This window comes from Camellia sinensis, chromosome 2 (assembly GCF_055761805.1).
Source record: "Camellia sinensis isolate YWXY chromosome 2, ASM5576180v1, whole genome shotgun sequence".
NCBI classification, from domain to species: Eukaryota; Viridiplantae; Streptophyta; class Magnoliopsida; order Ericales; family Theaceae; genus Camellia; species Camellia sinensis.
In genome coordinates, this window is record NC_138962.1 from 189,368,896 (window position 1) to 189,388,116 (window position 19,221).

The 19,221-nt window shown below is 39.5% G+C and overlaps 1 protein-coding gene and 1 long non-coding RNA gene across 2 annotated transcripts; both read right to left on the bottom strand.

Moving 5' to 3' along the window:
* Positions 1-10,967: 10,967 nt before the first annotated feature.
* Positions 10,968-13,106, bottom strand: LOC145819322 (uncharacterized). Its single transcript, XM_082913301.1, has 3 exons — positions 12,510-13,106; positions 11,389-12,428; positions 10,968-11,265 (listed from the first exon to the last, which is right to left on the bottom strand). Exons 1-3 carry the CDS (start codon positions 13,104-13,106, stop codon positions 10,968-10,970), a joined length of 1,935 nt encoding a protein of 644 aa, XP_082769427.1.
* Positions 13,107-17,221: 4,115 nt separating this feature from the next.
* LOC145819764 (uncharacterized) lies at positions 17,222-18,858 on the bottom strand. Its single transcript, XR_014360536.1, has 2 exons — positions 18,501-18,858; positions 17,222-17,563 (listed from the first exon to the last, which is right to left on the bottom strand). It is a non-coding gene; the product is annotated as an uncharacterized LOC145819764 (long non-coding RNA).
* Between the last annotated feature and the right edge of the window lie 363 nt (positions 18,859-19,221).

The following is a 19,221-nucleotide window of genomic DNA, read 5'->3' on the forward strand; positions in this document are numbered from 1 at the left end:
TTCAGTATGCCGAGGTTCCAAATATATGATGGTAAGTCAGATCCCAACTTTCACGTTGGACTATACCTGAATTCAATGGCATTATATAGTGGGAACGAGCCGTTGCTCTGCAAAGTATTCCCCTCATCTTTCGGGGAGATTGCATCAGATTGGTTCTATAAACTACCGAAGGGAAATGTAAAGACCTGGGAAGGCCTGGCCGAGATGTTTGTGGCCAGGTTTGTGACGAACAAACTACAGCCCCTGAGGGTCGACACACTGATGGCTTTAAAAATCACCAAGGATGAAGGCCTTAGGGCCTACGCAAAAAAGTACTACGAGGTGTTCAATCGAATACCCGAATGCAACCAAGAGGTGGCGGTCGTGTCTTTCAAGAATGGCCTGAAAGATGACTGCCCACTGCGGAAGTCTTTGGCAAAGACATTGCCAAAAAGCATGGAAGAACTCATGGCGAGAATCGAGAAGTACGCCAAAGCCGAGGAGGATACGTCGGGAAACAAAGAGACAAAGCAGGAGAAAGGAAACGGCTCGCCAAAGCGAGGCCGAGGTAACAATGGATCGATCAAACAAGAAACGGAATTGGGGGCTAAACAGGCAGTGACGACTGTGTTCCGAATCCTGATCCACAAAGTCCTGAATCAAATACGAAACCAACCCTATTTCAGAGCACCGGCAAGAGCACCAGGGGAATTTATGGGAAGAAACGTCGGTAGGCGTTGTGCTTACCACAATGAAGAAGGGCACCCAGCTCAGGGTTGCAGAGCCCTAAAAGCACACTTAGAAGACTTGGTGAGGCAAGGCCTTCTGAGGGACCTTGTCGATGAGGCCAGGACAAGGGAAGAACATGCAAGATTGCCTCAAGCACCAGCAGCTCCGCCTCCCCCAGCACAGCAACCACAGGCAGGAGGACCACGGGTGGTTAATGTGATTCACTCAAAGGTGAACGAAAACGACATACATGGGGAGACCCAGAAGGTAAAACACCTACAGCACGTGAACCAGGTCGGACATAAAAGACCTCGGCCCGAAGAATGCCAGGGATCGACGATAGCCTTTACTGAAGCCGACCTAGAGATGGTCCAGCATCCACATAATGATGCCTTGGTAGTATCCCTCCAGGTTGGGGAGTGCCAAGTGAAACGCATCTTGATTGATCAAGACAGCTCTTGTGACATCATGTATGTTAATGTTACAAGGAGCTGGGCCTTCATCCTGATGATTTGGAGCAATCCAATGGCCCGATGGTCGGCTTCAATGGAACGCCGACGTGGCCACTGGGTGCAACAAGCTTGGAAGTACAAGCCGGCACTAAGAAGATCAAGATAGAATTCATCGTGATTGACACGCCCTCGTCATACAACATCATCTTGGGAAGGCCATGGTTGCATGCAATGGGGGTAGTTCCCTCAACGTTGCATCAACTACTACGGTTCCCAACAGAGCATGGGATTGAAGAAGTCAGAGGAGATCAACTGCAGGCAAAGAATTGCTCCATGGCAGCAATGAAATCCACCTGCAACATTCAAGAACCAGAGAAAGCAGAGATTGAAGATGAGGACATGAAGGTCCTAGATGATGTCGGCAAGGAGCCAGCCGAGAAGAGTGAAGAAGCACTGAAGAAAGTCCTCGTCCAGGAGGATGATGAAGAACGCTTCTTTCTTGTCGGCTCGGGTTTAGCCGAAGAAGAAGAAATAGAACTGGAAACTTTTCTGAGAGCAAACATAAAGGTGTTCACTTGGACACCTTATGAAATGCCTGGCATTGACCCCAAGGTCACATGCCACAAATTGAACATTGACAGGTCAGCCAAACCCGTAATACAACGAGCCAGAAGACCGACGTTGATGCACGTCGAAGCAGTAGAGGAGGAAGTAGACAGACTTCTGGAGGCCAGGGCCATCAGAGAAGTCAATTATCCGACGTGGCTATCAAACACTGTGGTAGTAAAGAAAAAGAATGGTAAATGGAGGGTCTGCGTAGATTTTACAAGCCTGAACAAAGCTTGTCCCAAAGACAGCTTTCCTCTACCCAAGATTGACCCGTTGGTAGACGCCACATCTGGACATGGAAGGATGAGCTTCCTGGATGCTTACAGGGGATACCACCAGATAGCCATGTACCCCCCAGATGAGGAGAAGACAGCGTTTATCACCCCGAAAAGGCTGTACTGTTACAAAGTAATGCTTTTTGGGTTGAAAAACGTAGGAGCAACTTACCAAAGGTTGGTAACCAAGATGTTCAAACACCTGATTGGCCAAACAGTAGAGGTCTACATCGATGACATGGTCGTGAAGACCAAGGAACCTAAGGGTCATCTTGCCGACCTAAAAGAGGTCTTTGATATACTCAAAACATACCGGCTCTAACTCAACGCATCGAAGTACGCATTTGGAGTTGGATCGGGTAAGTTTTTGGGATACCTGGTAACAAGAAAGGGCATTGAGGCCAGCCCAGATCAAATTAAGGCCATCCTAGAGCTGAAAAGCCCGACGTCGGCAAAACAGGTTCAGATGCTTACCGAAACTCAGACAAATGTAAACCTTTCTTCAACCTGATGAAGAAGGCCATGGACTTCCTATGGACTGAGGAATGTGAGGCCGCTTTGGCCGACCTAAAGAAATATCTGACCATGGCTCCAGTCCTCTCAACACCTGAACCTGGGGAAGAACTGTTTTTGTATTTAGCAGTTTCAGAACACGCAATAAGTGCAGTGCTAATCCGAGAGAAAAAAGGGGAGCAAAAGGCTGTTTATTATGTAAGCAAAACCTTGGCCGATGCAGAAACAAGGTACCTACCACTAGAGAAATTAATGATGGCCTTAGTATTGGCTTCAAAGAAGCTAAACTATTACTTTCAAGTGCACAAGATTATAGTGCTAACAGAGCACCCACTGAAGTTCTTGTTACAACAAGGAGACTCAACTGGAAGAATAGCAAGATGGGTAGTGGCCTTGGGCCAGTATGACCTGGAGTTCAGGACGAGAACAGCAATTAAGGGCCAAGTTTTGGCCGACTTCGTTGCCCAATTCATGCCAGAATCCATCGAACATCGGGCTCCGTTGAGCCAGGATGAACGATGTCCAAGCAAACAAGGAAAAGCCCAGCCAAAAGAAAAAGAACAAAGAAAGGAAAAACTCAGACCCTGTAGCATTTACATCGGCGACTCCTTTCACCTGTTTGTCAATTGGAGCTCAAACCGGCAAAGAGCGGGGGCAGGAGTAGTGTTAATATCTCCAGATGGGGAGATCTTGGAACAGTCCATTCGATTAGGGTTCAAGGCCTCGAATAATGAGGCAGAATATGAAGCATTAATTGCAGGACTAAAGCTGGCAGTGGCAGCAGAAGCAGATGAGGTAATAATTTTTTGTGATTCACAACTTATAGTGAATCAGACAACATGAGAGTTTGCAACCTAAGATAAGAGAATGTCGGCATACGCAAAGGAAGTCATCAGGCTGGCAGCCTTGTTTCGCAATTGCCGACTTCTTCAAGTTAGCCGAGATGATAACAGCCACGCCGATGCATTGGTCAACTTGGCGAGTTTAATACAAGCTAGAAAAACAAGGACAATAATGGTTGACTATTTGTCGGGTCTGAGCATAGAACCACCGATCACAGAGCAAGAAGCAATGTGTGTGGACTTGGGACCAAGCCGGATGGATGCAATTGTTGCATTCCTAAAAGAGGAAAAGCTGCCAGAAGACCATAAGAAAGCACACAAGGTCAGATTAAAGTCGGCAAGATTCAATCTGACAGCGGACGAACATCTCTACAGAGGGTCCTTCACTAGACCCTTTTTAAGGTGCGTACACCCTTTGCAGGTTGAAGATTTTCTATATGAAATTCATGAAGGGATTTGTGGAAGCCACGCTAGGGGTAGATCACTAGCTCACAGGGCCATTATTCAGGGGTATTGGTGGCCCTACATGCAAAAAGATGTAGAAGCCTACGTAAAGAAGTGTGAACAATGCCAAAGGTTCGCACCTTTGATACACCAGCTAGCTGCTGACCTGAACCCTGTAACCAGTCCATGGCCATTTGCCCAATGGGGCATGGATCTCGTTGGGCAGTTGTCCCAAGCAACTGAGCAAAGGAAGTACTTGCTGGTAGCAACAGGTTACTTCACGAAGTGGATAGAAGCAGAACCTCTTGCCAAAATCCGAGATGTGGATGTCAAGAACTTCATATGGAGAAACATCATCACCAGATTTGGCATTCCAAGAGCAATAGTTGCCGACAACGGAACGCAGTTTGACAGCAAACTCATCAAGAACTTCTGTGCCAAATTCAAGATAAAGAATTACTTTTCAACACTAAGTTTTCCCCAATGCAATGGGCAAGCAGAAGAATCCAAAAAAGTAATTTTGGATGGGATAAAGAAGAGGCTACAGGCAGCAAAAGGAAAATGGGTAGACGAGGTGCCGAATGTACTCCGGGCATATCGGACTACACCGAGAAGATCAACAGGGGAAACCCCCTTTGCCATGGCTTACGACACAGAAGCAGTCATCCCACTGGAAATCGGCATCCCAGGGATCAAAACCTAGGGAGTAGAGAATGGGACTAATGATATACTTCTAGACCGAGATCTGGATCTCTTAGAAGAAAGAAGGAAGAAAGCTGCAATTCAGCTCACAGCATACCAGCAGCAGCTTGCTAGAGCTTACAATAAGAAGGTCAATCCAAGGAATTTTCAAGTCGGCGACCTAGTCCTAAGAAAAGTTGTTGGCAACAAGAAGGATCCCAGAGAGGGCAAGCTTAGCCCAAACTGGGAAGGACCCTACAGAATTACTTCAGTATTGGGCAATGGAGCATACCAGCTTGAAGATAATGAGGGCAAAGCATTGCCAAGGCCCTAGAACACTTGTAATTTGAAAATTTTCTATCATTAGATGTTCCTTGTTATTTTTTGCCAACGTCTTCAATAAAATCTTAGCAGAATTCTCCAAGACTTGTGAATTGATAAAAGATGCATAATGTTGTTTTTGAATAATGAGAACCCAAGTGGAACTCAGGTTCACATTGGGGGCAGAGAGAAGACAAAAATGTTTAACACTTGTTGAAATTTGTAGCAATTTACAAGTTGAAGTTAAACCGAAGTAATGCTTAACACTTGTTGAAATTTGTAGCAATTTACAAGTTGAAGTTAAGCCGAGATTATTGTTTATCTTCACTTGTTGAAATTTGTAGCAATTTACAAGTTGAAGTTAAGCCGAGATTATTGTTTATCTTCACTTGTTGAAATTTGTAGCAATTTACAAGTTGAAGTTAAACCGAAGTAATGCTTAACGCTTGTTGAAATTTGTAGCAATTTACAAGTTGAAGTTAAGCCAAGATAATTGTTTATCTTCACTTGTTGAAATTTGTAGCAATTTACAAGTTGAAGTTAAACCGAAGTAATGCTTAACACTTGTTGAAATTTGTAGCAATTTACAAGTTGAAGTTAAACCGAAGTAATGCTTAACACTTGTTGAAATTTGTAGCAATTTACAAGTTGAAGTTAAGCCGAGATTATTGTTTACCTTCCCTTGTTGAAATTTGTAGCAATTTACAAGTTGAAGTTAAGCCGAGATAATTGTTTATCTTCACTTGTTGAAATTTGTAGCAATTTACAAGTTGAAGTTAAACCGGAGTGATGCTTAACACTTGTTGAAATTTGTAACAATTTACAAGTTAAAGTTAAGCCGATATGTAATGCTTAACGCTTGTTGAAATTTGTAGCAATTTACAAGTTGAAACTAAACCAAAATCATTGTTTAGCACTTGTTATAACTTAAGAAAAGTTTACAAAATAGAAATTAAAATAGTATATGTTAATCCTTATTGAAATTTGCAAGCAATTTACAGGACAAATACTTGCCGAGGTAAATCGTCAGGTGGCATAACCGAGGTGTGTCACCCCGAGAAGATTGCACAAAGAAAGAAGAGTACATAAGACATGCAAAATATTCTAAGTATAGAATCATGCAAGAGCAGTTAGAAGAAGACAAAGATACAAGCATTCAGAAAAAGAAAGTTGAGTTAGCATTCACAAAACAATGAGGCACATCGGCCATATGTAAAACTTACATCGTCTAAAGAAACAAAGAAGTACAAGAGTACAAAAGACAAGAAAATAAAAGACATGACATCAAAACTAAGATTCCCCAACATCGGTAGCAGACTGGGTTTGGACGTCAGAGGACTGCTGAGAAGATACCTCGGCCGCCTTCTCCGCTGCGATCTCGGCATCAATTTGGGCAAGGGTCTCATCAATACTCTTATCAGCAAGAAGTGAATCCGATGATACCTTTGGAGGAATCACATCCTTGGGAACCTCCTCAACCTCATTGTCTTGAATTAAGTCTAGGACTTGCTCATTTTGAGGAAGGGACTTGGACGCAGTAGCCTCCTTTGCTTTTCTCACCAAGGCATCATCCTCTTGCTCATCTTCAGATTCTGAATCTTCATCGGACTGAGCTGGTGGAGGAGGTGGAGGGAATGGAAGAGGAATATCATCGGCATTCCTCAGAGGCGAATCATCAGGGACATTGAGTTTTTTCAGAAGAGACATCCAACCAAGGGTGAAACCCTTGTTGCATGCCTGCTTCACTTGAAGTTCATAAGCCTCAGTAACGTCGGCCATGCCTTGAGTGTACGCCTTTTCATCAACTTCTTTGATTTCGGCGTCTTTGGTGGCCAGGGCCTCCTGAAGTTCCTTTTCGGCTTGGACCATTTTTTCCTTGGCTTCTCTTTTCTGAGACTCAGCCACTTTTCTGATAGCCTCAGCAGCCTCAGCCTTCTCTTCGGCATTGGTCTGAGCTTTGATTGCAGCCTCGGCTTGGTCCTCTAATTTTTTCATCTTTGATTGAAGACCTTTGTTAGTCTTTTGGAGGGAAGAGAACTCCCTCTTCATCTCGACAAGCCTCTCCCGATTCTCAAAAGACTGCATTGAGAAAGAGTGGGCATGCTGGATGGCTTGAAAGAAAACAGAGGTATTAGAGGATATTCAAAGTATGAAATAAAGGGAAGGAAAGAAGAAAATTACCAAATAGAAGACATTTACCTGAACGGAGTGCTGAAGCATTAGAGCGTAGTTCTCATACTCATTGTACTGGGCGTTTCGCTCCAGATCGCTTGGAAGAAGCAGAGCGGTACTGAGTGCAACACCGACGTTGATATCATCGGCACTATCACTTGCCATGACAGGCTTGTCTTCCAGAGTAATCGTGGGGGCCCAGGGGGCATCAGGATTTTTTGACCCCGAAGTTGTAGCAGAGGATGACTTCGGCTTTTTGGATTTTGGGGATTCTGATGGTTGGGCTTCAGAGCGCCTCTTCCCAGTAGAGGGTTGAGATTTGTCACTCTCAGCCAGCTTGGAAATAGGTAAAGTATCCTCAGATTCAACCTGAGTTACTTTAGCCTTTGGCTGAGCCTTTTTAACTCTTTTCGGCTTCGGTGGGGGCATGGTTTGTGTTGGCTGAGTTTCAACATCAGATGGAAGGCTGGCTAAGAGGTCTTTTGTAACTGGTTTTGGGCGGCCCATCTCGGCAGTAAGGACAAGTCGTCGCCGATATTTTCGTTCTGATATTGTGACCAGGTATGGAGCTGAAGTTGATGGCTGATCAGCTGGATCGGATGTTGATCCTTGATCTGTTCGTGATGTGGATACAGTCAATGGAGTTGTAGCAGAAGGTGGAGAAAGGCTTTTCTCCTTCTTTTTGGAAACGTCGGGCAAAGTTGACTTATATGTTGGAATAAAATTGAGAAGCACAGGCGCTTTCCTTTTATGGACTGGTAAGTTCAGAAGTTTCTTCAAATCCTTGTTGGGAACAAAGGATTGGCGAAAATTTTTCAGTGGCTTACGAACAGCTGCAAGAAGAACAGACGTCAGAAACTGATAAAGTATTTAAGACTTTGAAAGAAAACAGGCAAAGCTGAATACTGGGCTCTTACACTTGCCCTCTAAAACTGATCGAGGAAGAGGGTAGAGATGGATGTCCTCGTCTGGAGTAAACTCCCAATTTCCCGAGGTAATGAAATAGTCATCTCCAACCCCCTTGTTAGAGTCTGGGAGGTCGGCTACGATTTTTAATTCTGTAGACCTCGGCTTAAGGTAATAAATATAGCTTTTTTGTTTCAAATTAAGGGCACACATGGTATAGCAGTACTGGATATCGGCTAGGGTGATCCTAGCATTTTCCTGTTTAGCTAAGGCTATGATGCCATTGATCACTCGGTAGGAATTGATTGCCAGTTGCATGGGGTTCAACTTATAATAGTGAAGAATCTCGCGAAACGGGTTATTGAGTGGGAGCCGGAGTCTGCACTCAGTGAAAGCTACAATGGAAAAGGGCATCGAATCATCTGTGGGAATGATGGAGTCGTTATCTCCAGCCAACCTCAGATGGACATCGGCAGGGATAGAGAATTCTTGCCTAAAGTACTCAAGTTTGGTCGGGGTATCTACCCTATGTCTCCACATACCCATGATATTGGCTTGAATTAGAGGGGTTGGATTTCAGAGACAAAATGTTCTGAGAGGGTTAATAAGACCTCGACAAAAACCTAGGTAAAGTACTAGTTTCAGTTTTTTCCTAAATTATGGGTTCTGCACAACAAATCCCAAACCTAGATCTATGAAAGCAAGGGTTGAAGGCACGGATTTGGAAGACAGAAAGGCAAAGGTGTGCTTTAGAATCAAGAACAGGGATGGGCTATCAAAAGCATAAAGAATACGAGAAATAAAGGGTCAAGAACAGTAACAAGAGTGCAAGAAAGTGGTGAACAGTATGTATTCAAGATATGGGCAAGATCAAAACCATTTGAATAAATATGTTCAGATATGTGATTCGCAAGATTTGAAACAATAATGGCAAAAAGTAATGAAGAATATCAACAGAATTGAAAACGAAAGGAACAGTGGCTTACCAGAAAAAAGTGAAGCCGGTATGAAGATTGCCGAAGTCAGACGATAGTTACAGATGTAACAAAAACAACGAAAGCTTCACAGGAAGGGAGAACGGAAGGCAATTGCAGAGCTTGAGGACTGGAACAATGGTGTATCCAGGAGCTAGAGAGAGAAAAAGTGAAGAGAAGTTGAATGCAAAAGTGAAAAATGAAGAAATGGGGAAAGGTTTTGTCAAAAATTTGAAACGGCGGCAAAACGGAGCATTGAATGCGCCTGGAACAACGCATACGTCAGACGGCGCACACAGATGCAAGACGGCTTGCAAGCGCGTCATAGGCATAGTCCAATAAGGTGAAACCGCGTGAATGAAACGGTTGAGTAAATGATGCGTGACAGCTCACACACGTGAAAGAGTTCACTGGAATTCTTGTTCTCTGAAGAGAACATGTCGGCCTGAAATGAATGATCTCGGTTGAGGAGTTCTTGAGCCGATGTACAGGAAGAAATACTGATATAGGTTCCATCACCTCAGGATACCGAGGTAATAGAACCTAGGGGGCAGTTGTGGGGATATATTTTCTACGTACCAACACGTGGCAAGGTGACGCCGACGTGTCAGCCTAGGTACCACGTGTCCTGGTCGACATGCTGATGTCATCTCGATATGGCCGAGGTTATCTCCGAAGATATCGGAATCCGAGATAAGTGGATAAAAGATAAGGGACAAGAGTCCTAGAATAAAGAGGAGATTTAGCCAAGATAAGGATAAAGCTCTTAGGGAGTTTATCTTTATCTCTAAAGGAGTCCAAAGTAAGTACTGAACAGGAATCGATAGAAGTCAGGCTTCTATTGGGATTAGGATTGAGGTAACTATAAAAGAGAGGCACCCCGTGGGTCTAAGGTACGCAATTTATGCTTTAAGTAGTGAGTTTAGCACTTGATTATCTTTGAGAGATATACTGACTTGATCGTTAGAGTGCCCCCGGGTGGAAGAACCACTGCCGGAGCCTTCTCTTTCTGTTACAGGTTAGCTGAAGCCATCTATTATGTCAATACTCTCTAGCTGATTACTGAACGGGTAGTGTGATCAGAAAATCACTCACACAGTACTAAATTTAAGACACATGATTGAACTGATAAAATGGTCTTCCCTCACATAATGAATTTTTGGAAACTAAAAAAACAATTCACGACCTAACAAAATATGGCAACGCATTAAATATGACATGCATTTATATTGGTGATTAGTAATTCATTTGACATTATTGTCATAGGAGATAAGGTTCACATGGTACCTATGTGATTAAAGTTATTGTCAGTGTGTTGTCACGTCAACCTATATGACATGAAAAAACGTGCTTTCACTTTAAAGGAGTTGTCATTTGGACAGGAAAGAAGTACGAACATTTGAAGAGGGTTTTATGTAGATTTGAAATACAATAGTCAAACTTTTTACAAGAACTAAGCATATACAAATACGTAGTAAATGTCCGAGAAATGATTGGATTGATAAAATGGGCCTTCACCCACGTAATGGATTTTGGAAAAAACAATTAAAAAAAAAATAGTTTCCCACATAACAAAATATGGCAAAACATTGAATATAAACTGCATTTATATTGGTGATTATCAATTCATTCTGTGAATATTTGCATTTTTCTAGCATTAGATAAACTGGTATCCATCGAGGTCAGGACACAATCGACCATCAATGCACCAAAGTCTGCACAATCCAGTGCACAAAGGACACTTACAACAACTAAAGCAATTGAAGAGATTTGCCACATTTGACCAAATCTATGTCATTAGTAATTGAAGTCGTAAATACATTATCAATTTACCGAATACTGATTCATTGAATATTACATTAACTCCAATTCAAGGAAAGTAGCGTGGAACTAATATGTAAAGAAGACAAAAAACTACTGTCGAATCGATCAGATTCTTGCTGGACATTTTCTCTTATCATGCCCTCTTTGCAAACACAAACTACAATGGTGCAATCCACTTTGTCTGGAAGTATCCATTTCGTTGTGGATGCGGCTATGTTGAGGATGACCCGTTTTAACTTCACGTTGTCAAGCTGGAATAGCAAGCAAAGTTGGGTAATCATTGTCAGGCCAATATTGCTCGTGCGACATGGGCCTAAACTTCTGCACGAAGATGCGCTTGTGAACTTCCAACCTATACTCTGGTGCAACGAAAGGAAAAGGGTCCTCGCCCAAGTCTGCTGTCACAGCAAGCATGTGGGAACATGGCAAGTGAAATAATGTGTACTTCCCACATGAACAACTCGGTGGTCGGAGACTAACTATTTGACGAGCACCACCCCCCATCCCATGCGGTGCTGTCCTCACCTCATATTCCCCTATTCCCCTGCAGGAAAAATGTATGTAGGTGGATTAATATGCATATATGTTTAAATATAGACTAACATCAATGATCGACGAGTGCGAAATGTTAATGTGTAGTGAATTCGGTGCATCCAATAAAAATTACCTATTAATTGGTACCAACATATGCACATTCGCTTTAGCTTGGTGCTCGTCAATCCATTGTTGAACATTAGTCATGTACAAGTGACCCCGATTACTCGCATTTTCAGCAATGGTCCTGCCCTCGTCAAAATATTTCACGAGTTGATAAAAAGTTATCTCTAATGATGCTGTAATGGGAACACTACGTCCGCCTTTCAGTACACCATTGAAGCCCTCTATATGGTTTGTCGTCAATATGCCCCAACAACAACCACCATCATGGCACAATGTCCAATGAATAGGGTTCATCCTTCTAAACCACCGTTCAGCATTCTTCTCGAGCTTGTAGATATCGTCCATAATCTTGTTTAACTTCCGCACTTGCCATGCAGAACCAGCTCTCCACACAAGATCCTTCACTACTGTATTGCCGAATCTTTCATTGAAATTGCTACATACGTGTCGCAAGCAATACCTATGGTACCCTCTTGGTTGAACTGTTGGATTGTCCCAAATTCTTGACAGGACACTAAGCAAAGCTGTGTGTCGATTGGATATCAATGTGACCCCCTCTCGGTCACGGCACACATGTCGCCTAAGCAGAGTAATGAACCAACCCCAACTCTCGATCATCTCCTTGTCGACAACGGCAAAGGCAAGAGGTACAATCTTGTCCGCAGCAGTCACTGCAGTGGCCGCAACAATCTTCCCTTCGTATTTCCCATACAAGTGTGTGCCGTCAATGCATATCACTGGACGACAATACTTGAAGCCTTCTATTGCAGGTTTAAATGCCCAGAACACATAGTTCATGTACATTTCAGTTCCAATTGAGGTAGAGTGCAAATTTGGAATCATGTCCCATGTGACAACTGTGCCTGGATTGAATGCCTGCAATGCAACCATATATCTAGGCAACCTTCGGTACGACTCGTCCCAGTCACCAAACACCATTGCAACTGCCTTCGTCCTTGCAAGCCACGCTTTCTTATATGATATAGTGAACTGAAACTTCTCCTTCACGACCTCAATTATGGTAGCAAGAGGCAATTCTGGTGATATCTGCAAATATAAATTATATTTGAATACATTACAGTCATAATGAAATCCTAAAAACAATAATCTATCTACCATGGCACTTACCGCAATTTGTGCCTTGATGAAATGAGCAATGACCTCGGACTTGAGGTACCTTCTAATTTGAAAGAAATCTTTGTCTTTCAACTTTGTTGCCCGAACTCTCCAGTTGCAGTCGTGCTTGCACTCGGCCACCCAACTGTTTCCTTTGGATTCTACGACTTTGCATTCTCGATTGCGCTTCAGGTTATACAACTGAACAGCGTGCACTAGTCTTTTCTTATCAGTAAATATCATTCCTTTCTTCAAATGAGCAGTTTCGAAGTCCCACAATGGCCAACGTTCGACAACATCACGGCTAGTGATGGAACCATCATTGTCGAAATGCAAATTATGGTAGAAAGGGTTATGGACATTTGTGTGTACCTCCTGCATATCATGATGCCCTCCAACTTCGTCATCATCGGAGTCATTGTCTGCACCTTCCCATGCGCCATCCACATCTTCCACGGAATCTTCATCACTTACTCCAACCTCGTCAAACAATGGCACTGTATCATCGGAGGATGCATAATTTTGGACAGCCGTCTCCGTTATATGTTGAACATTACAAACCGGTGGACATTCTTCATTCCAGTGGGGATATGGGGTTGTAAGAACCATCGGATTATACGTTGTCGGAGCACTTGGACCTGCTCCGGTACTGTAATAACCATCTACGTTCTGTGATGCATTTAATTGATTGTCACTCTAAGAATGATTGAATGGAGGGTAATCTTCAGGGAACATGTGTGCAGACTGTATAAGTGTATTGTCAGGGGATTGTGATTGTGTCAACATTTGAGTGAATGTCCCACCCACCGGAATTGGCATCTCTGTGCCACCAAAATTGCTCTCCTTCTCCACATAGATTTCCAAAAAATAATCAGGGCCTAATTTATGTAGGAGCTCTAAGACATTACTTAAGGTCTCATTATCTTTGATTGGCAGCAACCTATACTTCCCCCAACATAGGAGTCTACATTTAAACTCTAATCGCATTATTTCCCCATGCATACCAACCTTCGGCACCATCATAGCCTCCAACTCGCCCAATGTTATCCCCCTGTGCACATTATACAACCCCTGAGGCTCGGTGTCGTACGACACACCTGCATCACGATTGCGCAAAATCTTTCCACCCCAATAGAACATAATGCTCACAACTTCCATATCTACACTTTGCATTCAAAGTAACTCAATTATTTCAAAATAATAAAGTAAGCACATTTGAGAGCAAACACCACATATATTACACAGGAGTGCCTTTAGGCATGGGTCTTTTGAGAATTTATGTTCAAGTAATTAACTATTGAGAATTTATTAACATCAATAAAAGTTTTTGTTTTTTTCCCTAAATATTTTCATACACTTTCAAATCCTTTTGTTATTTCTCATGTTTTCGAAAAGTTTGAAAAGTTTCCAATTCTATTTTCATTTCCAACCTAACCGAAAGAACGTACGGAAACGAAATTTTGATCCTATTAGAGAAGATGGGAAAATTATCACATTTTAATAACATTTGATTCCTTTAACATCAATTTATAACCCAAGTTTGACATCATATATGCACACCCATACAGTACCACCGAATGAAGTACTAGCCAAAATTAACAACAAACAAAGAAAAAAAGAAAAGAAAAGCTTACTAAAAATAAAAATAAAAAAGAAGAAAAAATAAGCACTTTTTCATATTTTTTATTTTTTAGTGAAATTTTTTTCAGACTTCTCATAAATATTAAAATTTTAAGTATATTTATATTAGGTGCATCAAAATAAATAGATTTTTAATTAAAATCTAAAAAAAATCAAAAATAGTTGAAGACAAAAATAAAAGCTCATTTTTTTTTTAAATTTATATTTTTTAAATTTCTAAACTCTATTAGAATGTGTGTATTTCTTAAATTTAAATTTATCACAATAGTACCTGTAACCCCGTGCAAGGCATGGGCATTTTACCCTAGTATCTATATATCTGGCCCTAAAGGGTTGCACTCTATCACAAAAATATGGTTTTACCATAAAATTGTGTAACATCAGTAACAAAATGTATAATCTCGTTACAAATTAGCATAATAAAATGTCCAAAATTTTGTGGTTAATGATGTAAAAGTTTTTGGCTTAGTTATGATATTTTTTATTATGCCAATTTGTAGTTAGGTTATGCATGATGTAAAAGTTTATGGTTTTGTTGCGGCATTTTTTGTTACGTCAATTTGTAATAGGTTTACACATTTTGTGACAGGTGCATATGGTAGCATTTTCCATATATCTAGGCTTGAATAACTCGATTTAGATCAGTTGTTATTGCATATGATGTAATGGGTTGGGCTAGGCTGTGGGCTCATATAAGAAAATTGTGGGCTTATTATAGGGCTTGGTCCAAACGGGCCAGACTTCTATATCTAGAGGCTCTGAATTATAGGATTTTCCTTTTTTCAAAAAAGGTTTGATTCCCTTAATAGATGTAGGCTTTTTCTTTTTATATTTGTTTTGAGGATCTTTCTTGCACATATTTATAATTTTCTTTTTATGTACTAAAAAAAATGTAATTAAAATAAAAGGAAAAATATGTTAAGTTTGTTGTGAAGTTTTTTCAAACCTATTATATTATTATTTGAAGGCATTTGTTATTCCCAAACTTTTAGAATTATGTACTTTTTTATCTTGTTTTTTCCTTTTTTTCTTGCCATTTCTATTGACAAATTTAAAATCCAAATGTAGAAATTAAAATTAAATCTTCTAAAATATGCCCCTCCATTCCTCGGTCATTTGGCATATTAATTCCATGTTGATCATTCAAGAGGTAAAGTCTCAGAAAATTATGAAGTCCAAGTGTCCATCAATGGCCGTAGGGGGGTTCGAGGACAACAATGTGATGTTGAATCACCAAAAACTCCAAGCAACTCATTGTTGTCCTTTGTTTTTAATCTTTCCTCAACCCACTTACAGAAATATATATATTTTTTTATTGGTATCCGGCCGTAATGACTGACTAATATGATCTCAAAAATATATATATATACATATATATATATATATATATATTTGGATTGGTATCCGGCCGTATTGACTAACTAATATGAGAGATCAATACTAATGTAGTGGACAGTGGGACAGTGGGATTAAGGGAAGAAGAAGAAGAAGAAGAAGAAGAAATCATAGAGTCCACTATTTTGCTTATGTCTCATCTCTTTACTGACTGACTATAAAGCTAGTGTTTATATGGGTCAATCGTAAATAAGATAGTCTCTTGCTTAAAAATGCTATCTGTATAATTTGCATTTATTGAGAGAAAATTATACTACTAATACGTCTTGAATGTGGAGATTTAAAAGGTTGAATTTGGATATTTTAAAGGTTTGGAATCACTAGGAACTCCAATGATGTGTTAAAAATACCAAGTAAAATAGTTGGACTACTTGAAATTGACAAGTTGAGAGTTAGCGAGTTAGCAAAACTCTTGCATCAATTCGAAGAGAAGATCGAAAGCTTTCACAAGGAATTTGCGTTAAGGATGTGGTCGTATTAGGCGGGAAATAATGTCACAACTTGGGAATTTTATCAAATATTTGAGTTACGAATTCGATTTTAGATTTATGTAAAATTTTGAAGAAATCCCTATAATTAGGTAGATAATTGTAGAATTTTTTCATCATAAGGTGGTAGAAGGATGTAGATAGCTTTCATACTACTAGATCATTGGAATTTATACATATGTAGACTATTAATTAAAATATATAATAGGCAATCATTTGGTTATAATGGAAGAACTAGATAGTTTCCACACCATTGGATTGTTGATATTTGTATATATATCTAGACTATTAATTAATGTGTGTTTGGGGGCCATTGGTTCAATGGTTAAGACTTGGCCTAATAACCTTAAGGTTATGGTTTCAAGTCTTGGGGCCACCACTTTGTGCTTTATGCTAAAGGTTAGGTGTGTACTCAATCTTTTCCCTCCCAAACACACATTAATGTGTACTAATTGGGCGTTGCTTTTTTAATCTAGACTATTAATTGAAGATTTCAAGGCCAAAGGCATCATTTGGCCAAACTAACAAAGCAATGGTAAACTCTCCGTACTTCCAATTCGAACTTTACTTCTTGTGAACTTGCTATTTTCAATTCAAACTCTCTCTACTTCCAACTCAAACTCTATACCATCCTGAAAGTCCATCAGGGTGAGTACCACATGCACACAAACCATGGAAGGCCATGGCCTCCCTGCCTAGTATATATATATATATATATATGGGTTCATTTTATGAGACATGAACTACCTTATCTAATTTTCAATTTTATGCTCACAAGACATACGGCTATGCATTTAAAAATTTTGATTTTTAGAATTTTGATTTTTTAGGTGTATATATAAAATTTTGATTTTTTAGGTGTATTACCCTAGTATATATAAAATTTTGATTTTTTAGGTGTATTAGCTTATGGCCAAACGTGTGGTGTGTATGCTTGAATAAATCTGTGTGTAGTGTGCTTAGCATCTCCATTGGAGATGCCCCAAGGATCCTAATAATGAGCCAAGGCCAGTAGTATTGCCCCAACTAGGAATGGTGTAGGAATAGAACACCACAAATCCAATCCCACTCTACTTCATTGCTATTCTTACTTTTGTTCTAAAATTTTGCCCTATATTCCCAATACATTTCCAAACACAAGATTATGTCTCAAGATTTCAATATTTGAAAATTCCACTACATCTTGTGGCTAAGAGTGTATTGAAAAAGTGGAAAATAAGGATATTATATGATAAACAAAAAAGGAGTGAACAGAGATACAGAAAAAGTGAACTGAGATACAGAAAATCGTAAACTAGATCCTACGAATAACAAAATTTATAACTTTTCATTGCCCTAGATTCAGCAATCCCTAATTTCGAAATTTAAAATCCCAAATTTGAAATGAAAACCCTCATTTATGCGATACAAACTTGAATGTGGGTGTTTGATGAAGGTGTTCCTCGTTTTCCCGGTTGTGTACTGTTGGCCGTTGTTCGTTGCTTTCTCTTCGTCATCGGTCTTCCCTTCGGAGTTCGGCTGAGTGCGGGAGAAGAAGATGGGCTGGAAAAGAAGAAACGGCTATCGTAAAGGGAGAAGGAGGTGGGTTTTGTTTAAGATGAAACGGCTTTCCGAAAACCGTTTTCTATTTATGATAAAATTATTATTTTAGGCAAACAATATTTATAAATTGAAAACAAAAAATTAATAAAAATAAAAACAGTTTTACGAAAACCGTTTTCTATTTATTTTCAAATTATTATTTTAGGCAAACAATATTTATAAATTGAAAAAAAAAAACTAATAAAAAAAAAACGGTTTTACAAAAACCGTTTTATACAAACTTAAATTAATTAGGTGTAAGTAAAAACAATTTTACAAAAACCGTTTTTATGAAGGAAAATTTTATTATTTTTTTATTCATCAAAAACGGCTTTGCCAATGCCGTTTTAATGAAAACGGTTTTAATAAACCCGTTTCACCCTATATTGGAAATAAAGTAAAAAACACAACCTAGAGTCGGACTAAAATATTCAAAATGCCACAATCAGGGAAATTGGCCATAAAAGCTGTAGTGAAAAAAGCACAAGTTGAATTTTCCATCAATGAATGATTGGTTCTTGACAGCTATTTTCAACTTGGCACAACAATTGCAATGAAAAATCTGAAAGAAAATGGATTATCAATTTAAGTGGGAGAAATGCCAAACAGACTAAGGTCCACCTCGTTTGCAACAAACTATTTTACTAATTTTTAAATTTTTTTTTATTAAAATATGAAATAAAAAAATATATAAGTGAGTTGGGAAGTTTCGTTAAGAATAGATTATTTTAATAATTTTTTAATTAAAATATAATATAACAGCTTATATATTTGAAAATAATTTTTAATTTTTTTAAAAAAAATGTAAAAAGAAATAATTTATAAAATAAAAAATTGATAAATTAACATTTTTACACTTTGAGAAGACCTGCTGTTCAACTCGTAAATTTCAATTCACCTGCCTATTGTCCGGTGAAACCACGACACACTGGTAAATGGAATGCATGAAATGGGAAATATGGGGTTGTGAAAAAGAGTCCGGATCTTCGGCTGCACAATCCTGCCGCCATCCTTGCGGCACCCCAAAACGACGTTTTCAATTTAAAAGAAAAAAGAGAGAGCAGAAATCAGACGAAGAACCAGAGGAGGAGAAAAAGGAAGGAAGAGGGGAGAAGAAGGGAGAAGAAAAGAGGAGAAGGTCACCCACCGCCATCGCCGCCCATCTGCTCCTCTCTATCTCTTTCTCCTTCAACATTGAGGCTCCGATCCCGCTCCCCTCCGTCCTCTCTCTCTGCAAAAAAGACTCAAAAAGACTCAACAACATTTTGTTCCCTGACTTTTCAATTGTGACATATTTAACCCTGAAATTTGAATTTTGTTCCAAATAAGGACAATTGAATATACTATTGGATTTTTCAAGGACAAAATCGTCAATTTGATAAATTATAACTTAATTTGACAAAAATAAATGTTAAAAAATTATTTTTCAATTTTTAAAAATTATTTCTACCTACTAAAGATAAAATTATATAAAATTGATAAGACATTTATTTCTTTTTTTTACCAAAATAATTTTTATTATGTATTTGGATGATCATCATGTAAAATTAATTTTTAAAAATTAATCATGTAATTTTTATTAATTTTTATCAATTTTACATAATTTTATTTTTGGTGGG

Bases quoted from the DNA above. Each gene is read 5' to 3' on its own strand.
- LOC145819322 (XM_082913301.1), bottom strand. From the start codon at position 13,106: ATGGTTCTTACAACCCCATATCCCCACTGGAATGAAGAATGTCCACCG. The intron at 12,429-12,509 runs GTAAGTGCCATG...TTATATTTGCAG, and splicing joins TCATCAAGGCACAAATTGCG to ATATCACCAGAATTGCCTCT. The intron at 11,266-11,388 runs GTAATTTTTATT...TTTTTCCTGCAG, and splicing joins ATGTTGGTACCAATTAATAG to GGGAATAGGGGAATATGAGG.